Source organism: Alexandromys fortis, unplaced genomic scaffold (assembly GCF_014885135.2).
Source record: "Alexandromys fortis isolate MF-2015 unplaced genomic scaffold, M_Fortis_MF-2015_v1.1 scaffold_24, whole genome shotgun sequence".
In the NCBI taxonomy this organism is placed as follows: domain Eukaryota; kingdom Metazoa; phylum Chordata; class Mammalia; order Rodentia; family Cricetidae; genus Alexandromys; species Alexandromys fortis.
The window spans coordinates 14,028,819-14,054,295 of record NW_026067906.1 but is presented as its reverse complement, the minus strand read 5'-3'; the positions used below and the strand labels follow the sequence as shown (position 1 = coordinate 14,054,295).

General features: G+C 35.8%; 1 protein-coding gene across 1 annotated transcript in view; it reads left to right on the top strand.

Moving 5' to 3' along the window:
• Trhde (thyrotropin releasing hormone degrading enzyme) overlaps positions 1-25,477 on the top strand; it is a 357,366-nt gene that overhangs the window by 306,544 nt on the left and 25,345 nt on the right. Inside the window, exons 13-15 of the mRNA XM_050135614.1 lie at positions 5,812-5,959; positions 7,929-8,026; positions 9,444-9,551. Coding sequence (XP_049991571.1) covers positions 5,812-5,959; positions 7,929-8,026; positions 9,444-9,551 — 354 coding nt within the window. The remainder of the gene's footprint in view (positions 1-5,811; positions 5,960-7,928; positions 8,027-9,443; positions 9,552-25,477) is intronic.

Genomic DNA, 25,477 nt, shown 5'->3' with positions numbered 1-25,477 from the left:
TTAGGAGGAGGAACAGAACTGTTTGCTGTGCCGCTTTTATTCTGAATTCAGGGACGCTCCACATGTTACTTCCTTTTCCATCTCTGAGGACAGTAACTCAGCAAAGCACAGATTTTATAATTCTTTCGCCTCAAAAACTGTGCAATTGGCTGAATGAAATACTTCCCTCATGATTTCTCTCCTTTATTCTATGCTCCGAGTGCTATTGGGGATTCTATCTGAGCTATAGGCTCTTCCTACAAAGAGCATATATAAGTCATTTAATAATGAATAATAAAGGATAGCAAATCAAAGCCAGTAAATCTTTTCAATTAAGCATTTCAGCCATGCTTTAATATTCTATGCCTAAAGGACATGAGCAGTGTCTTTTGTCTTTTTCATATGTTATTAAATATGTAGTAGGCTATTTCTTGGTTTCAAATGATTTTCAACTAAGCAATAAGCGCGTGTGTGTGTGTTGTCAGAATATTCTGAGGATATTGCCTTCTAACACCTAGATTCAAAGCATGAATGAATCAATTATTTTTATAGGAAAATCCACAATGAAAAATAAGGTTTGTTTTTTCTTATAAAAGCTCCCCATCATTGAAGACCCAAGAGGTAACAATCCCAGGGACTCAGAACGGTTTGTAAAATCAGGTTCTGTATCCTAAATGAAAATAACTAGTTAAGATCAGAGCATTTTAAGATCAGTTAATATAGTCTGGTTTTAATCTCCTTCTTAGAAAAATGCTGTCTTGTATGCTTAAAGAAATATTTCATTGCAAGCTCTAGAAAATTGGAAAAGGAGGAGGGAAAGGGGGGAAAGGATGTGGGGCCCATGGAGGGTGGGAGAAGCAGCTCTATGGTGCCTGTGGACAAGCTTTGTGGTTAATGTTCCCCATTGCCTTGCCTCGGATTTCTCATGTCCACCCTCACCACAGTAGTCAAGGGGCTAGATAGCAGCTATGACATTTTCTTAAGACATTCGTGAACACAATTGCTTGTGAAATAGTCTGAAAATGTGCGATTCTTCCATATTGCTAGCAACTTTTGCCCTGATACGTGATATAAGGAAAGTGCATTTCAGCATCAGGACCCTTGCACAGGCTGATGTGATGCTCCACTCACTGGAATCCATGCTCTTCCCATATTGATTTTATTATCAGTAGTAGTAATCACCAGCATCATTACCGGCCCATTACCCAAACACATCTAAACTAGGTAACCAACATTATCTCTTAACTATCTGTCATTTTGCAATGAAGCTGATCATCCCCTTGGCCAATTAAGGGTAGCTCCGTATTTTGGTCTAGTAGACTTAAATGCAAGTATACTGAATTATGTAGGAGGTAATTACTCACATATGTTGGTAGTGAGGCAGAATGAGGGTAATTTGAGTGTAATCTGTTTGGTATATCCTCTTTGAAAACTGCATTAGAGAAGGTTAACTGTTTAAAACAATAAATCCAGACATGTTTGTGGATTGAATAAAATGGCAGTTACTTTCTACTGGTGTAATAGGTGGGATAGACTTGTGGATTTGCCACGCCGTTCTCCAGGTTCCAGGTGGATTATTTTGTATATATAAAATCACATTAACTGGCAGCCAGTCACATTCATATTCTATTGTTAGATCTCAGTCACATGGCTATGCTAACCTTGGGGAATTAGATTTGTGATGTGTCTAAGGAAGAAACAGAAAGCCCAGGCTTTGGAACGTGGTAGCAGTTTCTGCCACAGGCGTTGAAACAGAGTTTACTCTATTTCTGTATGTAATGATTGCTTTCCTTGCCTTAGTGTTACGTGGGACTTAAACCACCCTAGCCTCACTTTTCTTCCTCTGTTGCAGAATGCCAGATGTCTTCTAAATACCTAGATCTGAGTCTTGCTTCTTAGATTTGCATATGTTAGCAATTGAAGAATGAAATATGTGAACATTTTGAAGACTGTTGTTTTCAAACGTACAATTGTTTTTAGAAGTTTAAATTGTAGATATATAGATTAGAATTAAATTCTCATGCCAAAAATGTTTCTTGGTTTAACTATTTTCTAGATAAAAATATGGGAATTCTTTACCTAATTTTTACAGGGAGCATTCATAGTAGAATCAGATATAAGCCCTTTCTCCCTTGCATGTTTATTTCCATAATGTTATTTGTTATAATTTTATAAGAATCATATTGTTCGTAAGACATGTCATGTCTGTGTCATCTATGCAGGAGGTTGGCTCAGTGTAGCAGTACCAGTCATGAGTTACCTCCTACTGAGTGGGATGTCAGTCCAATTAGGCAAATATTGGTTACCCTCCAAGCTAAAAGTGTGTCTATTGCACCGTTGTGGATTTTTTGACAGCTCAGTCATTATTTTAGTTCATAGAATTTACAGCTGGGTAGACCCATTGGCTACCCCTCTCTATTGAAAACTTGTGTACCTAATTCTGATACTGTGAGGTCAAGTCCTTGGTCAGCTCCAGCTTGAATCCTATAAATCCTATACCAGAAATGTACGTCGTCTTCACCAAAGACCTTACCTTCAAGTTAAGAAAACCAGGACAATAGTAACATCCTGTATTATTTGGGGGGATGCCTATAGTCCTCTGTCTGAGAACAAGAGGGGAAATTTCTTTTAAAAATGGATTTTATTGAGCTCCACATTTTTCTCTACTCCCTTCCCTTCCTCTCCCCTCCCCTTCTTCCCTTTCCCATGGTACCCATGCTCCTAATTTACTTAGGAGAGTTTGTCTTTTTCTACTTCCCATGTAGAATAGATCCATGTATGTCTCTCTCAGGATCCTCATTATTGTCTAGTTTCTCTGGGGTTGTGAATGTAACGATTCACAGGCTAGTTTTCTTTGCTTTATATAAAAACCACTTATGAGTGAGTACATATGACATTTGTCTTTCTGGGTCTGGATTACCTCACTTAATATGATGTTTTCTAGATCCATTCATTTGCCTGCAAGTTTTAAGATGTCCTTATTTTTTTCTGCTATGTAGTACTATTATTCCTTTAAAAACGGCGGCGGGGCGGTGTGGGTGTGTGGACAAACACAGGATAGACGGACGCAAAGGAAGAGACGGACACGCGGCTCCCACGTGGGTGCGCTTTAATGGGGAGAGGGAAACACGGTAAGGGGTGGGACGTGCAAGACACACAAGGATTGGGGGGGGGGNAATGGGCATATAGGTTGTTTCCAGGTTCTGGCTATGACAATATTTAATTTAAATCATACAATTTTATTAAAATAATATTCTTCTTTAATGGTAACAAACTTAGGAAAGCATAATTTAACTATTATATGAAAGAGAATCCTAGCTAAATAATAAAGTTGCTTATTGATATCATCCCAGGTAAATTGATGTTATTTATATAAGAAAATATAAATGCGAACAGTGTCATTTATATGTGTTCAAAACCATCATTACTAATAGAAAAAAACTGGAAATTAGGGATAGTTACATTAGGTATGACTGATCATGTATTGTAGCTACATCAATATCTTTAGAATGACACACAGTGTTTTACTACCTTTTGAGAAAAATTGAAATGTAATATTCAGGATTAGTTTTTGTTAGCAACAATATAAACACAGCAACACGACAATATTCACCTATATTTACCTATAGCCTAATTTTGGTAAATCTCATTCAGGACTAAATATTATGTAAAAATGTATAAATAAAAATGATAAATTTGTTTCCACCATGACCACTTTCTATTATGCACAAATAAAAAGATTTTTTTACTACAACAACAACAAAAATAACAAACAAACAGAAAGCAATCAAATACCAAAACAAAAAATAAGAAACCAGAACAATGAGGGGGCTACAAAGATGGCTCAGGGGTAAAAAGCACTGCTTGCTCTTCTACAGGATCCATGTTTAACCTCCAGCATCCAAATAGCAGCTTACACCATCTGTAACTCCAATTCTAGGGGATTCAATTCCCTATTCTTTCCTCTGTTAGAACAAAGCTCATATGTGGTACACAGACATACATGGAGACAAAATACACACACACATACACACACACAAACGCACAAAGTAGCAAAATTAAAAATTTTTAAGAACATTGTGAAATTTAAATAAGAGAATGAATAGGACATGATTTTTCTTACATTTATTTTATTATATTTTAATATTAAAAGTCTGTATGTATACAGTGTTGTATCCATGTAGTCCACGAGAGTTACACTCTCATAATTTACTTAAACACCCCCCACCTTTGAGACCACACATTAAATATTAGTTCCCAACATAAGAACTTGAAAAGACATCAGTATTCAGACCATAATATAATTAAGTTTTTTTTTTTTTTTAAAAAAAGTCTACTCAAATGAATGGCGCTGCTAATATAGTTGAGACATCTAGGCCAAGATCATCTTCTAAGGTACTATAATAGACACTGCTTCAGTTTCTCATTTGTATGTTATCTATGGGAGAGTCAACATACACAAATCTTTTTGGTTCCCCTTTTCCATTGAACACCCTATAATTATACATAAAATGTGCTCAGACAACTTCTTAATGTTTCATTTCAGCATGTACTAAATCATTTTTATGTTTGGACTGGCAAGATGGCACATTGAGTAAAGAGTTTGGAATAAAACTGACAGACCTGAGTTCAGATCCCCAGCCTCTCCCTTTTCAACTAGAAAGCTTGATTCTGTAGCACGTGTTTATTATCCCATAATGCACCTCTGAGAGGAAAGGAGGCAGAGACATGCTTGCTGTAAACTCGTGGGCCACCTGGCCTGGCATTTGCAGAGATGAACAAGACAGACCTGGTTGCAAACAAAGAAGATGGGGATGAAGGCTCAAAGATGACCCCTGGCCCCCACATGTACATTGTGGCACAGATACTTGCAGTAAAATGCCACATTCCGATATGTACAAACACAGTGTACTCCCTGCTTTTGTGTGTCAACTTGACACAAGCTGGGGTCATCAGAGGAAGGAGCCTCAGCTGAGGAAATGCCTCCATGAGATGCAGTTGTAAGGCATTTTTTTTTTTTTTTTTATTTAGTGATCAGTGGAGGAGCACCCAGTCCATGGTGGGGGTGGGTGGTGCCATTCCTGAGCTGGTAGTTCTGGGTTCTATAAGAAGTGGGCCTAGCAAACCATAGGAAGCAAGCCAGTAAGCAACACCCCTCCAAAACATGCATCAGCTCCTGCCTCCGGGTTCCTGCCCTATTTCAGTTCCTGTCCTGGCTTCCTTTAGTGAGGAACAGCAATGTTGATGTGTAAGCCAAATAAACCCTTTTTTCCCCACCTTGCTTTTTGGTCATGGTAGTTCATTGCAGCAATAGAAACCCCCACTAAGACACACACATACACAATGCATCCAATCAAAAAATGTTTATATTGTTATATAGCACACACATTTAAAACATGAATTGATGCTTATTTAGTCATCCTTTAGATAACCATGTGAGCTAAAAGTCATTACACGGAACTACAAAAACCACAAGACAGTGTTCAATTACTTTGAATTACTTGTTATTCCTGGAGTTTCTGTCAAAGAAATACCTATTGGCTCAGTTGAAACTCCACGATTCTCTCCTTTACAAAAACACTTTCTGATGTGTTCATATTCTTGTAACATTTTAACTCTCTGTCTCTGTATATGTTAAGTGGCTCTGGCATCCTTATGAGCGCTGTTTTTAAAAGTGGGTAATTTTATTTTCGTATCACAGTGTGTCCTTTCTTCAGACTGTGATGAATCTCGCTTTCTGTCTTTTATTTGCATAAATAAAATCTTCATTTTTTGCATCATTGTGTGGCTCTTCTGCATGTAATTAACATTAAGTTTCTTTTGACTGTGCAGGGCAGGCTATTTGCCTCAGAATATTCCCCTGGAGATCATCAGATACCTGTCTGAGGAAAAGGATTTTCTTCCTTGGCACGCTGCCAGCCGGGCTCTTTATCCTCTGGATAAATTACTGGACCGCATGGAGAACTACAATGTCTTCAATGTAAAAATTATATAATTTCTTCTTTCTAGTTTTCAGAAGATAAACTATTTTTTTTCATTAAGCATTCTTTGCAACCGAGTTTGAATTATTTCATTTCCTCCTGCAAGTTTAGCCTGTTATTTTTGTCCTGATTTCCTATGCAATACTGATGGCAGTTATTTGAAAAAAAAAAGAAATTTAACACAAGGTACCTTTTATTCTGGCCTAAAAGTGTCAATTAAGCTTAAGTGCTCGAGAATTTAAGGAAGAACGTACATGGCAAATCCATAAAGTTCAAACTCACTTCCTGAGAGTTAAAAGCCTCTGTGTTCGCCAAGGACTTAACCTGAGTAGAGGAATCCCAGAAAACTTAACAGAATATAGATAGTTTCCGTAAGAATCTTAGTCATTATTTTTATCCAGAAGGGCATGGTGAATCCAATGCACTTCCTTAATTAACAAGGATAAGAGCAACATCGAGGCCAAAGCCCATATATAATTGGGTCCAAGGGGATGCGGGGCAGCAAACAACAGATAATCCAGGCAGATGTGGAGGCATGACACTCATTCCAAAATGGTACCTGACCAGATTTCTTAAGATCAAATCCCAGGAAACCAAAATTGTACTGCCAACAGCACCTAATCGGATTCAATTGATCATTTTGAATAATACCAGGATTAAGAATCTTTTGATTCCTCAATTTCTTGTCTTGGTTGCTTGAGTGCACGATACGATTTTCTTTAGCTATTTTAAGAACCTGCACTATGTTTTTATGAAATCATTCTGTGCCTTATGACATAATGACTCTGCAAATTAACATACACAATGGAAGTTATTCAAAGATGGATTGTCGTCGGTGGTTTGATGTTTTTAGAGCCGTCTAGGCTGTCTGACGTTCACCACGGTTGTCTTCTTTTTCCTTACCCCAAGGCTTCCTGAAAGTGACTGTCAATTTACTTTTTTAAAATGAGAATAATCATGGCTTGCCTAGCCATTGTTGTTAGTTTTGCATAAGCCCTTAGCAACAGACAAGCAAGGAAATGTGTCATTTGAGTTAGGGGATAATGTTTGTCTGCTAGAGAAAGTCTTATATTTCCCTTTCTCCCTAACAAAGAGATGCTGAACTATAAAACTCCTAAAAAGGCAAAATACATTCTTGTGTATGTTTATACTTTTGAATAGTATATCATGTTAGATTCCTCTTACCGTGAAAGTTAAGAGACGTCCTCGTTGTTGTAATTTTAGTACTTTTATTCCTTAGACAAATATCTAAGATTACGTTAAAGTGGGGAAGCTTCTCTTCCAGCAGTATTGATATTTAAATGCATCGTTAGCTGAATACACATTTGAATTTGTGATACTATATCACCGTGAGGAAGTGTTATGCACATCTTCTCTCCCATGATAGTAGCCTAATGGCTGGGCCAGTGTAACACCTTTTCATTGACTATACTCTATTGATGCAAAATGCCCAAATATTAGATATTTCAGTTGAAGAGAATGGCTCAGAGGGTAAAAATGCTTGCTGCCCTTCCAGAGGACCCCCGTTCAATCACAAGCTCCTGTGTTTGGCAGCTCACAATCAACTTTAACTCCAGCTACAGCAGATCAGCTTACCCTTTTCTGGCCCATCCAGGTGCCTGTACACATCTGATCACACAGGCATACACACCTATACACAGATGAAAGTAGAACCTTAAAAAGTGCATTCGGTCTTATTAATGTGTAGCTGCATATGGTTACATATCTGTATGCATGCATCTCACCCTGACCCTTCCCGATATCCTTTACTGTATAAAAATTTGTCATGTGAAATATTTAGCACTGCAAATTATTCAATTGGAAGGAATGAGTACAGTCTTCTATGTCTTAAACAAAAAACTGAATAAACTCATAAGAACACTATTGTGGGTTACCCAGATTTAATTTTCAAGTCACCAAATTTGGGAAGATGAAACTAATATTATCTTCTTTTCTCTCTCCATGTAGGAATATGTTTTAAAACAAGTTGCAACAACGTATATCAAGCTTGGATGGCCTAAAAATAACTTCAATGGATCTCTCGTTCAAGCATCCTACCAGCACGAGTACTGTTTTATTCTCTTGTTCTCTTTCCCCAGAGCTGTGCAAACATGCCCTTCTAGTAACACTCTGCCCACAGCAGCCTGGGACTGCCTTTCTCTCTTTCCGCATTCTGCATTTCCCTTTCCTTGGAGGACGGCAGCTGAGCAACAGAGGTTTTGCTGCCTGATCTTGAGAACAAAGCAGTTCATGACTGTGTTTTAATTTAAGATCTGGCTGTGTTGTGATCTTGGGATCAGAAGCCATGCCCTTGACTAAAGGACTATCTCCAGGAAAGACTTAAGTCTGCATAACTCCCATTCGGTCTAATTTATTTTCTTTGCTCAGCAATGTAGGATTTCTGTATCTAAACCTATTTTGTGTTATATTTTACTTATCTACCATCTTATTTATGTTTCCCAGTGCTTTAACCAAATTCCTGATAAAGAAAATGACGTTTATTTTCACATATTTTGATCATGTTTTCTCCTCCCCCAATTCATCCCTGATTCTCCCCCACTTCACTACCCACCCAACTTCAAGTTCTTTCTCTTCTGTCTATAAAAAGCTGAAATAAAACAAAATGAAAAACAGGCAAACAAAAGCCAATAAGACAAAAAATTAAAAAAGAAAGAAAAAAAAGGAAAGTAAAAAGCCACATATAAAATAACAACCACAACAAAAAGCCATGAAACAAACAAACAAACAAAAAAACATGGAATAAGTTTGGTGAAGTCCACTATACCTGGGCATGGGGGCTATCCTGGAGTATGGGGTATGTACACACTGACACTGGACTGTAGATAATTGATTTTTCCTTCTTTTGAGGTAGCAATAATAAAAGCTCTATGGTTGGGGTAAAATTTGGTGTTCACTTTGCCTTCTCAGTGCTGTGATTGCCTATGTGTTGAACCTGTGCAGGTTTTATAAACATTGTAACAGCCCCTGTGAGTTCATGTACCAGTTCTCTTCAAAACTAGAGTTTACTTTGATCCTTGGTTTACTAGGATACATTCCATGTGACACAATGTATGACGGATGAAGAGAAAGGTGGCTGAGCTTATTGTGTCCACAATCCAGAAGCAAAGAGAGATAGATAAATCCTACGGTCATCTTCCTTTTCCCTGAACAAGGACTAGAACCCAGCTAATGGGATGGTGCCATGTGTAGTCACAGGGGTCTTGCTTCTTCAGCAAAGTATCTCTGGTGCAGCAGATATATTCACAGATATATCCCCATGGTAATTCTAAATGCAGTCAGGTTGACAGTGGAGATTACCCATCATATCTAAGATAGCACTCTGTTTATCCGTCTCTCTCTCATTTCTGTCATCTGTCTGTCTGCAACCATTTAATCACCTGTCCATCTACCCCAAAATGAATTTCTCTGACTTTCTTTAGACTGACATTTCTTTTAATATTTCCCCCTTCTGACAATGTGTAGGGAACTACGGAGAGAAGTGATCATGCTGGCATGCAGCTTTGGGAACAAACACTGTCACCAGCAGGCGTCCACACTGATTTCCGACTGGATTTCCAGCAACCGGAACAGGTGAGTCAGAGTGCATCCTGTACTTCCTGTTGAATTTAATTCACATCCTGTACTTGCGGCAGCATTCAATGAGGTCTCCAAGCTAGATGGGCACACTCCTCTCATCATCTTGAGAAAAGCAAGACAAGAGAAATGTACCCTTAGATCTTTGTCTCAGCTTCCCTGTGTGCAAGATGGCAGCCTGGAAGCTAACCCTCACTTATCCCAGGAAAGGCTAACTTACCTTGTCTAGGTCTTCATTCCTCATATATGTGAGGTGTCGCCTTGAAATAAGTCTAGTAACTTTCTTATAAGAAAAACAATTAAATAAAACTTAAAGTCTTCAAGGTTTTCTTAAAGGTTGAAACATTTATTCAAAGTAACTAGCATATGTTATCAACAAAGTCACAGAACCAATTTTCAAATGAAAAACTGAAAACAAAAAGGTCATAAGCAAGTCCTTTGCTCTTTGTGTGCCTCTTGCAGTGACCTTGCACTTGTATCTTATCTTAAAATATTATGATGCATAATTTAAATATAAAATGGATAACAAAATTATTTAATCATTAAAAATAGCATTTTACTAAATGCCACATTTTAATGAGAGTGACAGATATAGCCATATATTTTTATAGATAATACACACATCTTACAGATGTAAAGACACTTCTTTGTATTTATAGGAGTCTTCATTATTCCGTTATACACACACACACACACACACACACACACACACACACACACACACACGTATATATACTTTGACTGGTTTCAATTTTCTCTGCTTTCTGGCTTCCATGATTATCCACAATCTAATGGGAAGGGAAAAGGAGCTTCAAGGCAATTTACATATGATGTTTTATATTTACAGAATATAATTACATTATTTACAGAATGTTGTTTTGTGTGTCACTAGAGGCTTGTCTCTGATATAGGTGCTGACCTCACAGATAATCATATAGAACTATGGGCACTATTACTTGCTTTGGGGAAAAAATGATAATCATCCCAGTAACCATTTCACATTTAAATTTAATATTTTGCTGAGTCCAAATCAAAGAATAGCAAATCTATCTGAAGGAAAGGTCTCTGACAAAAATTTTTCACTGTAATATTTAGTAATTTTTTAATATTTCTCACTTTCTACAACAGTTTCCCATTTGCCCTTTAAATGGATTCTTGCTGTCCTGTTCTGAGTTAAGGAGGGAATAATTTTATCACTGTCAGCTGTCAACTGATCCATCATGTAGCTAAGTCAATGGTTAAATGTCATCTGTGTTTTCTAGGACTAATGTGTTGTCTTTTTTTTTTTTTTTTTTGCATTTTACTGATGTTAGGGCAAATTGCCCTTTGTGCTAAGTGTTTTGAAAATGAAAACTATATTATAGAACTGGACACACTGTAAGTCCTTTTCTCTGCTGTCGCCTGCTCTCTCAATTCTACCACTTGCAACTGGAACAGAAAAATGCCTACCCATAATATAAAATGTAAAGTGTGGACATGTGTCATATATATATATGCATGAGAAAAACATGAACAATTGTAATACTTATAAAGGATAATCTCTCCTCCCTATTCTTTAATTTTGCATTGTTTCCTTTTGATACATTTATTTTTTGACTATAAACACATGCCCTTTCTTAGAGCTGCTAATTGTTCTTAGTTATTCAAAGAACTTATTCATGCAAACATATTTTCTTACCATTTTATTAATATTTGGCTCATAATTTTCCAAAGAGCATACAGACATTCATTTTCTCCACAAACTCTTATTAAGGAAGTTTTTGTATCAGCTTGTAGCTGGAAAGCAACTAGAAGAGGTGATCTCAAAATTAATAATGCCTAGTTCTAATAACAATATAGTGTGACCATTGTGTTTAATGAGATTATAGTTTGCTTATTTATTTATTTATTTATTGAGAAAAAAATGTGACCAGAAGAAACAGGGAGTCCATGGCAAAGAAAGAGATTCCTGTTTGGAAGAAGCTCTCTGCTCCCCCCAGCCCAGCCCTGGGAATGAGTAAGACTATGGTAGACTGGTCTGGACTAGGGGAGCAGTAGGAGGATGGGATTCTAAGAAGCATTCACATGGAGGATGCTAACTAGTTTAATAAATATAGTGTTTTTCACTCACAAGATTTTGTAATCTATTACTCCCATAATTCCCTTATAAATGAAAGTTTATGCATAATTTGCCAGCTCATTTTGGTTTTGATAGTTCTGCCTTTATTCAAGGGCATAAAGTGATTAAATTCATGCCAAATATTTTATGATTCTTTCATTGCTTTCTTCCTTGCTTTATTGGACTCTGCTTTGCTTAAGGCTGTATTGGGGTATGCAGTTTTGCTAAGTAGAACCTACTCTGTTTGCTTGGATTTGCTTAACCAATTCTGTGGTATGCACACCAGTACTCTACTGAAGCAAGGATTCATGATGCCTACTGAGCTATGTGAAAATCAGAGGTTTCATCTCAGTTTTTCATATGAGAGTGTAATAGGAGAACAACACTACAAAGGATAGTTGATAGTTGGTGCTAAATTTAACTTTCTTAAATTAACAATAAAGGAACTAGCAAGCTTGCTTTGCTTAGTCAGCTTCCTCTGTTCTACCCCCACCCCTCCTTCTGTTTGATTTTCTCACTAAAACCTTAAAAAGAATGATTTACAAGAAATTATCCAAGCTCCAAGCACTGGAAGCCACATAAATAATATGTGAAACATGTTGGAAGATGCATATTTATGCCCAAAACAGGAAGAACAATGAGTGGAGAAGTAGTGGGGTTCACAGATCTTAGGAACTGCTGCAGCGCTGTTCAGCTTCTTGACACATTGGGCAGATGGGCAAATCAGATACATTAGAATCAGGAAAATGGAACAGATGCGAACGTCAGTGCAGGAGGAGGGATAATGGAAACAAAAACTGCAGTCAGGAGCTAGAGATGATGGCAGCAGAGAGAAAAATGCAGGAGTTACTGTGGGTGATAAATTGAGTGAGTCGACATCCTGATCCCTTTTAAAATATTCAAATGCTACAATGTGTTGAATTGTAACGGTGATGTCATGCATAAAAATGGATGGAGCTACAGTCACATCTTGTTAGGTTGCAATTTGCAGGCTAAGTTCAGCTGAGTGCCACAGTTCAGAAAGGAGACAAATTGCCCAGCCTTCAGTAGAGAACAATGCAATTGATAAAAAGATCTGGAAAATATGAACTAGGAGAGAGCTTGTGAGACCAGGAAATTTCACTCCTAAATATAAAATAAAGAAAAAAAATAGAAAAGACCAGTTTTATATTAATATATAAAAAGCATAACCTGGGGCAGAAAGTAGTTTCTCTTATTTGCTGATAGACAAGAAATAGAAGTTTCACTGAGTCAAGTATAGACCATACCCTGCTACTAAAGATTAATTTCTATTTGACAATCAAGTCTCCAAAGTGGCATACAGTGAAGTATATACAGTTGGTCACATAGAGATCATAATTTTTTCTAAGTAATACATTTAAACTGAAATTAAATGTGTTCCCACAGTATTGTATTTTTCAAATAGCATTAGAAGACACAATAGAAACCTTAAGCCCATAATGACTGTAATGACTGTTAACATTGATATTATGGGCCTGACTACATGGCCTATATAATGTAAGCCAAACTAGTAAAACCTGTCTGTAAGACAAATTCTCTGTGATGTCTCCTTTCCAGTAGAGAATTCTGAGACATCAGAGATTAATTTAAAATGTTACTTAATAGATAACCGTATCCTTTTCCAATATATAAACCAAAGACTGACATTTTCACTCTACTTAAAAGCAAAACAAAACAAACAAACAAACAGAAAAAAAAACTATTAAAATGTAGGGAGGTAGCTCAGTTGATAGAAGACTTTCCAGACACATGAATTCCATTTGTAGAACCTTTGTATGTAATAACATGCTCCTATAATCACTCTCCTATAATCTGGAGAGGCAGAGGCAGGTGACTGACTAGAACTTGCTAGTCAACCACTCTAGCCTACTTTGCGAGCTCCAGGCTTAGTAAAAGAAACCCAGTCTTTAAAAAAAAAATGAGGTGGAAAATTCCTGACAAAACAACACCTCATATTATCCTGTGATTTTCATCAAAACACATACACACACTCACAAATGTGCGTCTATACACACATACATGTACAAACATACTCTCTCACACATACAAAACAGAACCCTCTACCTAGTGAAGGTCAGTTGAACTGTAATTATTTTAAAATTCCTTTTGGGAACAAAAAGTCAAATAGAAGACCTGCTCTGTAGTTTTATAAGTTTAAGTCACAAACTTCCCTGCTCATGTAATTATTCATAATCTTACTAATATGTTATTAATGTCAGTTATAAATCTATACTTACCTTACTTTTAATATTTGGTATGTTTCAGAGACTGCTAGTTTTGTGTATTATCTTACTATTTTTGCTTTTAATTTTGCCCAAGGAAAATGCAGGTCTTTCAGAGGTCTTGTAAGTTGCCAAGATAATCAGTGGTTGGATAGGGCCACCTATTCCTTCCAGCCTGATGCTTAACCACCCCACATAAATCTGTTTCATTGTAGATCAAATTGACATATATAATTTTTCAGGAATTGCTTTAAATATTGAAAATTAAAGCTGTGTAATGTATATTAAGAACTCTCAATAGACATTATAAATAACCGAAGAAGTGTTACTCTATGGGCATAAGACAGTGGCTCTGAAGTTTCAACAAGCATTGCCAACTCCCAGGGACATCACTTTACTGGGTACCACATCTAAATTTTGGGGTTAAGTTGGTAGAGTGCAGTCTAACAATTTGAATTTATATCATGATCCCAGTGCTCTAGGAGATACACTTTGGGAACTGCTAATGTAAAAGAGATAACTCTCTAAAGTAAAGGAGATTCATGAGCAAACTGAGACCATTCATCTAGAAAACCTTGACAAACTTCCTTAGCTTTCTTGTCAGAAAAGTGGTGATCATTTATCTGATTAACCATTTCAGTTAGGAAAGATCAATAAAAGAATGTCTGTCTGCCTTCAGATACCCAAACTTCAGATAAAAAAAAAAAAAAAAAACAATGCAAAGTACAGCCTGGATTCCAATGTGTCTCTGTGTGATGGTTAATGTGAATTTTAAATGGTGAAGTTAACATGTATTAAATGCCGTCAGCATTAAGTTTACATCCTCTACGTTTTAGGTTTGCAAAATGTGATAGAGAAAAGGACACTATTATTAGAGCTATTCAAAATTAGGAACAAGAGGAGATTTATTCTCCCATTCCTTAAAAAATACTGTCCACCTAGGACTCCAATCAAATATTATTTTCCTTTATTGCTTTTGATTATCCGTTTCCATTTATGGCACATGGACCTTCAGTAGTTTATACCTTCCTTCATCTCATACAGTAGACATGGGGATTTATGGCATTTATCCTTGCATTTCATCCTTTTTCATCGATTCTTGCCTTTTATGAGACTATAATATGGAAGGACAAAAGGCTTTCTGCACCAAGGTCTCAATGAATCTGTTTTAAGAAGTTTATTTTATCTTCCTCTAAAACATAGACTCTAAGTTACAGTTCATGCATCTTAGGTATTCTGGTTCTCTTCTTTCAATTTTTTTTCTATTCTGTTTATCATATACTGTACCAAACTTTGCATTCATAGACTTGAAGTATTTATGCAGCCAGAACTGCTTTTCAGTGTTAACTTAAGAACATTACTGTCCATAGAGGTGTGAACAGAGCAGGAAGTTTTTATACGGTATGAACAGCACACTGGTGGTACCCAGACCACCTGTGAATTGAGTTAAAGAATTACGTTTTCATCCTGGTTTTATACTAAACAACTGTGAGTTTTAGAGAACTCAGCATCTCGACTATGCTCTGTGTGGTTACCGTCCAATGCTCACGTCAAATTCTCATGCCTGGTGTCTGTGAATATAAACCAAACACTTTTCTTACACTAGTCCAGTTGTGGTACTCTTTTGATCATTTAGTGCAAGGGTAGATGTTGGCACATCAGTAAATATAGATCAAGCAGCTTCTATTTGCTGGGTACTGTGTTAAAGACTTGGAATGTAACACTTTTCATTGGTTTGATGCTAAGCTAAACACTCTCTCACTTGGCATGTCGTCCTATGTTATAAACCATGAAACCTAATAGAATGGTGTCTTACTTTTCAGTTGTTGTAAGCAAACTCTATGACTAAGGAAACTTGCAAAAGAAAGTGTTCAATTCTGTGCTCACTGTTCCAAAGGATTGGAGTGCATGAGCATCACAGTGGGGAGCAAGGAAGGCAGGCATTGGGTCAGTCGCTGAGAACTTACATCTTGATCCATAAGCACGAGGCAAAGATAGCTAAATGGTAATGATATGGGTGTTTGAAACCACAAATCCCACCCCTAGAGAAATGCCTCCTTGAACAAGGCTATGCCTCCTAATTTTTCCCAAACACTTCTACCAACTGGGAACCAAGTTTTCACATCATGAGCCTATGGGGGGGCCTTTCTCATTCAGACCACTACAGGTGGGGGCCAAAGTTCAAAAACAGTTACAGAAAACTAAAAGAAGAAACTCAAGCAAGATCATATATCAATGAGTGATATATGATCTGTGATAGTCAAAACATTAATGTATAGAGATATAATCAGTGCAAAGGATGGATTATATCAAAATAAATTTTTAAAAGTGCTGAAAGCCAGTAGTAGAACATGAAAAGAGGTGGAGAGTTTTGAACATTATCGAGGAATGTCACACCTTCCGGGTGACAGGATTTAATGGTGGCATTTTTGAATAGAAGAAATATTCAGGCACTTTCATTAAAATAATTTCATAGCACCAGCTCTGTGCCCATATGTCCTCTAAAATATGTTTAAGATGATGTCTCACAATTTCTGTCAAGCAAACCTTTAAATAATTTCAAGAATTAAACTCAGTATATTGTGATCAGGCATTTAAAATATAATCCAGGCCCTCCAAATGCAACCAGTAGAATCTAAAAAGCATATTGTGGTTGTGCTTAGTATTAAACATTTAACAATATGATCACTTTATTTTGGCATAATATATATGCATATATATATATATATTCATTCTTTGGACATTTTACGAAATGTATTTTGATCATACTAAGACTCGCATTCTTCCCAGATCAGGCCCACCTCTCTACATCCCCCCCCCACGTCATGTCCTCTTTATTTCTTTCTAATCAGCACTCTAGATCCAGATTGAGCTTCTCACACACTAATGGGTGGGAGGTCATACTTTTTGTGGAAGTAGACCTAGTAAGGGCCATAACCCTAAATAAAACTGACTCTCTTTCCTTCAGAAATCACCAACAGTCAATAGATCATCAGTTAGTGATGGGGAGTCAAGTACTTTTTCCCATTCCTTGCTAGAATGTTGACTCCCTTGTTTAGGCAACCACAGATACTGTGAGTTCATGACAAAAATATTCATGTCATGTCCAGGTGACACTGTTTCATTCTCTCTCAGATATCTGGATCTTAAAAATATTTCTGCATCCTTCAAGATTATCCCTGAGTCATTAATCATTTAATCAATCAATCAATCTCTCTCTTTGTCCCCCGTTGTGTGTATTTACATGTGTGTGTGTGTGTGTGTGCATGTGCAATAGATGCCTTATTTGTGACTGAGTCATCTCTGCACTTTCACTTAGTTCTGAGTTTCTGTGTTATCCATTGTCCACTGTCTAAATCAACTTCTCTATGAGATTTGAGATAAGCATTAATCAATGGGCACGAAGATACAAATTTAGAGACTAGTTTTATACAATATTTATTTAGCAAAACAATGTGCTGGGACTTAAGAGTTCCCAATTCATGGGTTCTTGGACAGATTAATAGTACCACATAAGTGTATCCTACTCTAAAGTTGGCTTGATGTGCTGGTTGCCCCTTAATATTTATGTCACTATGGCACTCATGGGAATATCCCAGTCCAGTAACTACTGTAGTTTTCATATATGGATAAGGCATTTCCCCACAGTAGCCTGTATAACTCCTCCAGATACTATTAAAGCTGGCCAGTGGGGAGAAAGCTTCCTGGCCACCCTTGCTCTCCCCACGTACGATGACCAAAATTTGGGGTGTCTTCAGCAATAGGGTCTTGCTGTCAAGTATTGAAAGAGCAATGGCCAGGGTTTGAATTGTTTGGGGAGTCTTCTGGACACCTCTGACCAACAGCTTGGCTGATAGGCTGGATATGTACTGGCCTCTAAAGTAGTCAAGGTTTTGATAATTTTTTTCATCTACTCCAGGCTTTTATTCTAATATAATACTACTCAGAGATCTATGAGTTACCCTATGATGTTTTCCTGAATGTATATGTATATGTTTATATATATATATATGAACACATATATTTAATTGCATATACAAAACATTTTAAATAATAAAAATATGAAAATACTGTTTTCTTGAGGCACTCTAAAGGAATTTTTATTATATTCTCAGGTGTTATGCCAAAATAATAATAATCAATTATCAAATTTTAATCATCTGATAATTTGGGCATTCCTTTATATGTTATGAACACAAATAATTTAAGATCCTAAAATCATATTTCACAAATACCATCACCAATATTTAAGGTTCTGTTTGCCACTGCAGTGCCTTGCACCTTTGGAAGATAAAATATAGGTGAGAATTATTTTTTCTTTAGATGGTGGAAGAAATAGAAATACTTTTATGAAAGGAAAATATAGTATTTTAGATCTCGGTTCATGTGACATAATTCACAGGTTCCCTTATTCCTTAGGTATGAGTATATCACTTTGAAGACTGCTGAATTATTGTATAGTAGAGACTCAAAGAATGAGAAATGGAAAATGTCTGAACAGAAAGCACAGATAACAAAGAGCAGTAATTGGTCTATCATAACACTGAGTAGCTAGGTTTGACTGTGGTTTAAATATGGTTATCAAAACAATGTTCAATGGGCTCTCTAAATTAGCTTTATATTTTTACATGTGTCCATATTATGGGTATACACATTTAACCTGGGTTAATTAAAATTATTGTAGTTATTGATTCAGATATAAAACTGGTTCTCTGCCATGTCCTAACCATCATGCTTAAGAGGAACTAGGGATTAGAGATGAAGAGGGTACAATGGTTCCAACCTTACCATACAAAGTTCTGATGAACATGTTAATCACATGTCACACAAATAATGTCTGATTTTTCAAGGGAAGATTTGGAATAAAGAACAAGGGAAGTATTGGTGAAGGTGACTTTATATCCACAGAAAAGATTCATGTTAGTGAACCTATGGAGAAAAAGTTAACTGTAAACCACGGAATTTTTTCTTTAAAAAAGTTTCTCAGCAAGAATCCTTTCTCAAGATTGGATTCTTGGATATCTCTAAAAGTTTAGCTGATTGAGCAGAATCAGCTGGCCTGAGAACATCCTTTAAAAGTTTTGCAAGATTTTTTTTTCTCCCCATTTAATCTGCTTGTTTTGGTTTTATTTGCTGAGTGTGCAGAAGTCTTAGGAAGCTGATTATGCACTTTCATCAAGGCTTTATGGGACCGTGCTCTAAGATCAGAGTACATTACCACACAAGAACTTTGCAGAAGCTATGTAGGTAGAAGAGAAATAATATAGAGAACGTAGCAAGACTGCTGCAATGAACTCTTTTAGTAGGGCTGGGAATCTTTGCCAGTAGCAATAATCGCCCTCAGACAGAGCATTTGTAGACACATAAGTCTTCATGTAATGAGAGTTCATAAAACTGGAAAGAGAGATTTGTAAGTCTCCCTTTCTGTGTCTGGCATCACAATGAAATTCCACTTTTGCTTCCAAGATGAGGAATTTAATAAATTTATTAATTATTAATTTATTAATTATTGCGAACTACATTAAGTTCTTATTTGTATTCATTTTTATAGCCACTGTTAAATTTATTCTGGATGTGTTAATTACTAGTTTTATATTCTATTTTGAATGTAGAAATTATTATGCACATGTTTTCTTCTAACACTTGGGGCTTTTTCTTGACATTTTGCTTTAAAAAATATATTACTAACCATGTATCAAGGCAAATTCTGAATACTATTTCTTCACGGTATTTTAATTTTTACAGAAGTATGCTTTTTGAAGGTGGCTATTTAATTTAATCTTTCCCTTACACTGTAATTGGTTTTTCCAACATTTCTGCCAATAGTAATTTTCTTATTGTGCTAGTATTGTTTGCCTAATATTATACCAATGTCAGGTACAATACTATTGAATTCTCATGTCATTTATCAAAAAATTTGCCTATTGATTAATTACAGAATAGACTTATTTAAGCAGCCTGTTTATAACAGAGTAAATGCAAAATGAATATAGACCTGTACAAACAATAAAGCAAGTATCCTGATTGACCTTATAATAGAAGTCATTATTGTTTACCAAGTCAAACCTGAATAACCAATGCAAATTTGTATAGTTTCCTAAGCATTCTGCCTCACGTAAGTAGATTATACTTATAGGTACAGATAAGTGCATTGATTAGGATCATTGCAATAACTGTCTACCATAATCAAGGTTTCATACATATTTTACAAAACAATACAAGCATTTCTATAATCCACTAGGATAGTTCTTCAGTAAAACCACTCTTTTGTAACTTTTCACCTTGTGAATAAAGCCTGTAACTGATTGAAGATATAATATTCAATGTACATCAAAAGAATAAATGAAAGTAATTCACATTATCTTCTTAATACAGTGTAGCATTTGTGCGTTGTCAAAATTATGACCAAATTAGATATTGAAAATTGTTTTAAGCATATCTTGAAATGTGTGAAAAGTAAAAAAGAACTTTAATGGCTTCTTGATTCCTGGTAAAAACATAAGAATTAAAAGCATACACACATACAGCCATGTATTAATTGAAAAATTACTTCTAAAGAAAGATGGTCTTCCAAATTCCAAACCTTATTTATACATATAATCTTATTAGAAATAAGGTCTTTACCGAGATAATAAAGCTAAAGATGGCATAATCCTGGAGTCATAAAGAACCTTAATTTAATGATGAACATTCTTAAAAGACACAGAGAAGAAGGCATTGGACACAGGGGTTGAGTTGTGCAAAACTAGAGTTAGATGCCAATGTAACTCTATAGTGAAGGTATATGGGCTTTGGGGCATCACCAAGGCAGGAGGGAAACATAGGGTAGATTTAACCTTAAAATATCCAGAGAGACACAGCCATGTTCTTTCAGTCCACCATGAAGCTAATGTACAAAAGTTCCTGTAAGTTGTCATAGTGAAAACCCCAGAAAACTAACACACGCACACACTTGGTTTCTAGTTTGTGATTATCACATGATTTAAATCCAGCGTGCTGTAGTGTCCTTTCTTTTGGCAATATACAAAGGAGATATTGTGAATCAAAGTTTTAGCTTTATTTTTATTCTTCTTACAATTTTTGAGACTATGCAGAACAAAATAGAAAAGGCCATCTCTTGGTGTCACTCACAGAAGCCATACAACTCTTTGGAATCACCACCTAGAAGATCATGTTTTATTGTCTGTATTTAAAAGAAACCACAGGAGTGCTGTAGTAGTGAGCATAGAATAATGTGTAGAAATTTCCATAAAATTATTGCAATGTTCCAAGATTCATTTTCAGAATTCTCCAACATGTGTGTGTTAGATATAAAACCAAGTAGGGAAATGTTGGTTAGTGCTACTTAGGTGTCAAACACAAGCACCTTTTTATTTTGTCCTGAAATACGGAGCATAACCACACAGTATACTCACTAACTGGCATCTGACAAGGACATTTGTACATGGAGAAATTTATTTTTCAGTTACTCTACAAAACAATGATCTTGTATGTTTTTCTCAGTTATAGAATTCCAAAGTACAGTGTACTTTTTAACATAATGTGCAGTATTTTTATACATTTATACTGGTCTCCTTTTAACTAAGAATTCAGATTGTTTGTTTTTGGTTATTTTGGATCCTTTAATTTGAACTAGAATTTATGACTATTTTAAATGAGTACCCTTTATCAGATATGATGACATAAATTATATTACCTTGAATACACACACATATGAGGTTTAACAAAATTATTTCAGCTATATATGCATATATGTGTAATTTAATTTAAGATTTAGTTGATAATTTTAGATGTGCTATATATAAAATTATTTTCTAATTTCAAAACATATATAATTTTCTTGTGTACAAACATATCAGGTAAAATTTTATAATTATATTAGGGTAAAACACACACACTGCACACAACACACACAATGCAAGAATACTAGAATTTGTTTGTAGCATGAATAATAGGTATTATGTATATATTTTAGTTTTGCAAATTCTACAAAATGGATCACATTCGTTTGCCAGATTTTTTACCTTTGAGTGTCCTTTAGTTTACTTTTTGCAGGTAGTAGTGTCTGTTATATAAATAACAAGTAAGGCATTTCCTTATAATTTTCTAGGTTTATTGCCACATGATAGAAAAGTCTTTTTAAACCTTTGCTATTGACATGATGGTTTTTATGAAATTCTGAGGCCTTCAGCACATCCCCAATCACTAATTGATCAATTTCTGCATTATCTTATGCTAGAAGACCTGGAAGACCCATAGGGGATTGGATCAGATTTGTATTTTGTATATGGGAGGATTTCTATTCTTGATTGTATCTTGTCCTGAGTAAATAACAAAGTCAATTCTGTATCTTCTGGTATAAATTCAGCAGTTTCAAAATGCAAAATAATCCTTGCTACATATTACAAATTGGTAACTATGTTGAGAAGTTCTTTAAAATCCCATAGTACCATGAGAATAGTATATAATTCTGACTTAGACAGTCATAAGAGCTTTGATCCACTTTACTTAAAATTTCTCATCTGTAACCTGCCTTTTCTGATTTATTTGCATCAGTATAGAATGTAGGAGCTCCAGTTATTGGTGTGTCCCATACAATGCAGGGAAGAATCCAGATAGTTGAATTCTCTTGCTTTGTTAATATTGTCCCCATATTTAGTGGCAGCTCCTTTCCAGTGTTGACTTTCCTCCCATAATTTGTCAATTTTATCATTTTAAAAGGTATTATAATGTCTGTTGGATCTATTCCTTCTAATAGACAAAGTCTCAATTTTTCTTTTAGAATTAACTCAGAGACATTTTCCACATAAGTCTTTAATTTTTTGCTGGTTCATTTGGTAAAAAAGATCCATTGTAAGATAATGTCTTCCCTCTGCATTAAAATTCCTTCAGGGGAATGCTTGGAGCATAATATGACTAGAATGCAGTTAAGATTCAGATACACATGATACATATGTGCCTTCTGCAATTTCTCTTTAATCAAAGCCAATTCTCTGTCAGCTTCAGCTCATAATTGCCTGAGACTATTTAAATCATTGTCACCATTTATGGATTTGTTTAAATTAATCAGGTTATCAGAACCTAGCACAATAGTGCACTGTAGATGGGAAATGTCTCCTAGCAATCTTTGTAAGTCATTAATAGGCCACAATCAGTCTCTCTTTATTTCACATTTTGAGGTCTTATTTTTTGAAAACCTATTTTATATCCTAAATAATTAATAGAATTTCCTCTTTGTATTTTTCAGGAACAATTTGCCATACCCAACAAGACAAAATTTTCTTTACTTCTTCAACCATTCTTTCTAAAGTATCTACATTTGAATCATTTCAAAAATGTCATCCATGTAACAGAAAACTATAGCCTCTGACACATCATTTTTAATGGTTGACTTGCAGGGTGAGACTGTTTAAAACTCCCTGTGAGAGAATCTTCTGTTGATATCTCTTAGCATGTATCAATTATTATTACAAGTAGGTTCCGTGAAGAAAAGTTTTCTCTGCCCTCTTCTTGTAAAGGTATAGTGAAGAAACAATCTTTTAAATCCATAACTCTAAGAGGCCACCTATTCGGTAATAGGGAGGCCATTCGCTGAATCACCTTATTAAGAGTTCTTAGATCTGTTACCATTCTCCATTTTCCAATTTTTTAAACAACAAATACAGGATAATTCCGAGGTCTGGTCGATTCCTCAATATGCTGAGCATCTAGTTGCTCCAGTACCAGCTGCTCTAAAGTCTGAAGTTTCTGTATTGTTAAAGGTCCTTGGTTAACCCATACATGTTTGTCTGTCGGCCATTTTAAGGGTAGGGGTATTGGTGCCTTTTAAGTATTAGCATCTGTTGTGTCCTGCTTTGTTCAACCTGGATGGTCAGTGACTGTTCTTTATAATGTCTTGTGATATTTTTTTCACAAACATATCTTAATTTATGGTTTGTTTCTAAGATTACTGGAATGTGAATCTGAGTGTTCCATTGCTTTAACAAATCGCACCACCACAAACTCATTGCTATGTTAGCCATATGTTGTTTTACTGTTCCTCTCTATCCTCCTGGCCTTATATATTCAACCTATTTGTTTTTTTTCCAAAGTCAGATCTATTTTGGAAAGGGGACATTTTAAGTGAGAAAAAGGCATTAGTCATCCTCTTCTCAGGACAGCTTTGTTGTTATGCCAAGAAATTAACTTAAGACAGTCAGTTCTTCCCAGGTTGGAAAATCAGCTACTTAACCTCTCTGACATTAGCATGCATTAACAATATGAAGAGAAATGATATTTGCATTGGTCACTCCCATTTATAGAAGGTGTACTATGATGGCAATAATAAATCTGTGTAATTTCTCAGCCTTTGTATGACTGCAGAAGGTGATGGCTATTGCTCTAAATTATTCCTAGGAAACAAATGCTATTCAGTAAGGAGGAGCTGAATATATTGCTAAGAATTTTCAAAATTCTCATACCTGCGTCGTGATTTGAGCAGCACTGTTCATGTACCTGCTATTGTAATGGAAGTGGGCTTATCATTGAATTCCTACCTTAACAGTTAAGCCAGAGTAATGATCCCTAATTATTGTGATTCAGACAACCTCACTAATAATGTTGATGTATGTAGACTTCTTGTCATTGAACACAGATCATAGTGACTTGGCAGAGATGACAAAATAATTCACATGCTTAACTGGGACATGCAGATGAGCAGAATAAGCAGGTGATGCTCAGGAAACTTTTTGCCTTATTTTTAACCCAAAATTCTATAAATAGGGTGATTTATCAGCCCCTTCACAACTTCAGCTACAACTGTATACATGTTATGTTTTAAATTATGCTGTTATTATGCTGTGTTCTTACAGCTATTTATATTAACAGCCTGATGCTCCCTTTTTTGTGAGTCATCATAGAACTCTTGATTTTTCTACTTTTGATATGGGGCATTTGTGATCTTAAGTGGAAGAAAGCTGATTCTGATTGTATGACAAGAAGGGCCTAGGGGCTCTAAGATGTAACATGCTAACCTTCATTGCTCTCAGCTTTCCAGTTGTGTAGGATGAGTTTAAGTCCAGTAGAAGGGAAACAGAACATGTTTAAATCCTTGATGACATAAGTCATAAAACAATCCCACACCAGTTCAGAATTATGAATAATAAAAGGGTTATTTATTTAAAGGGGAAACTTCCAACAGTCCTCTGAATGAACAGTAACAGAGTCTAGCAGCCAGAAGTAGGAGCCAGAAGCAAAAGCAGGCAGATGGTTACCGCTGCTTTTACAGTATAAGAGACAACACCCAAGTGGGCTGGTATCTTAAAGGCTATTGGATGAAGGAGCAGAATGTGTTTCCACAGCACCTCCCCCTTTTGTTTAAATAAGAGAGTTCCAAATCCATTATAAAACTATATACACTAGGAACAGGTATCAAGTATAATTAGAATTACAACCAGCATAAACAATATTAAGCAAGGAACATATGCTAAATGTTTTAATAAACATTCTAGCCTGTGAAGTCTAAGTCTTGTATAGGAAATGCCTTGACTAGTTCATAAGAGTACAGTAGCTTTGACTATCTAATCTTCCAGCCCATCTAAGAC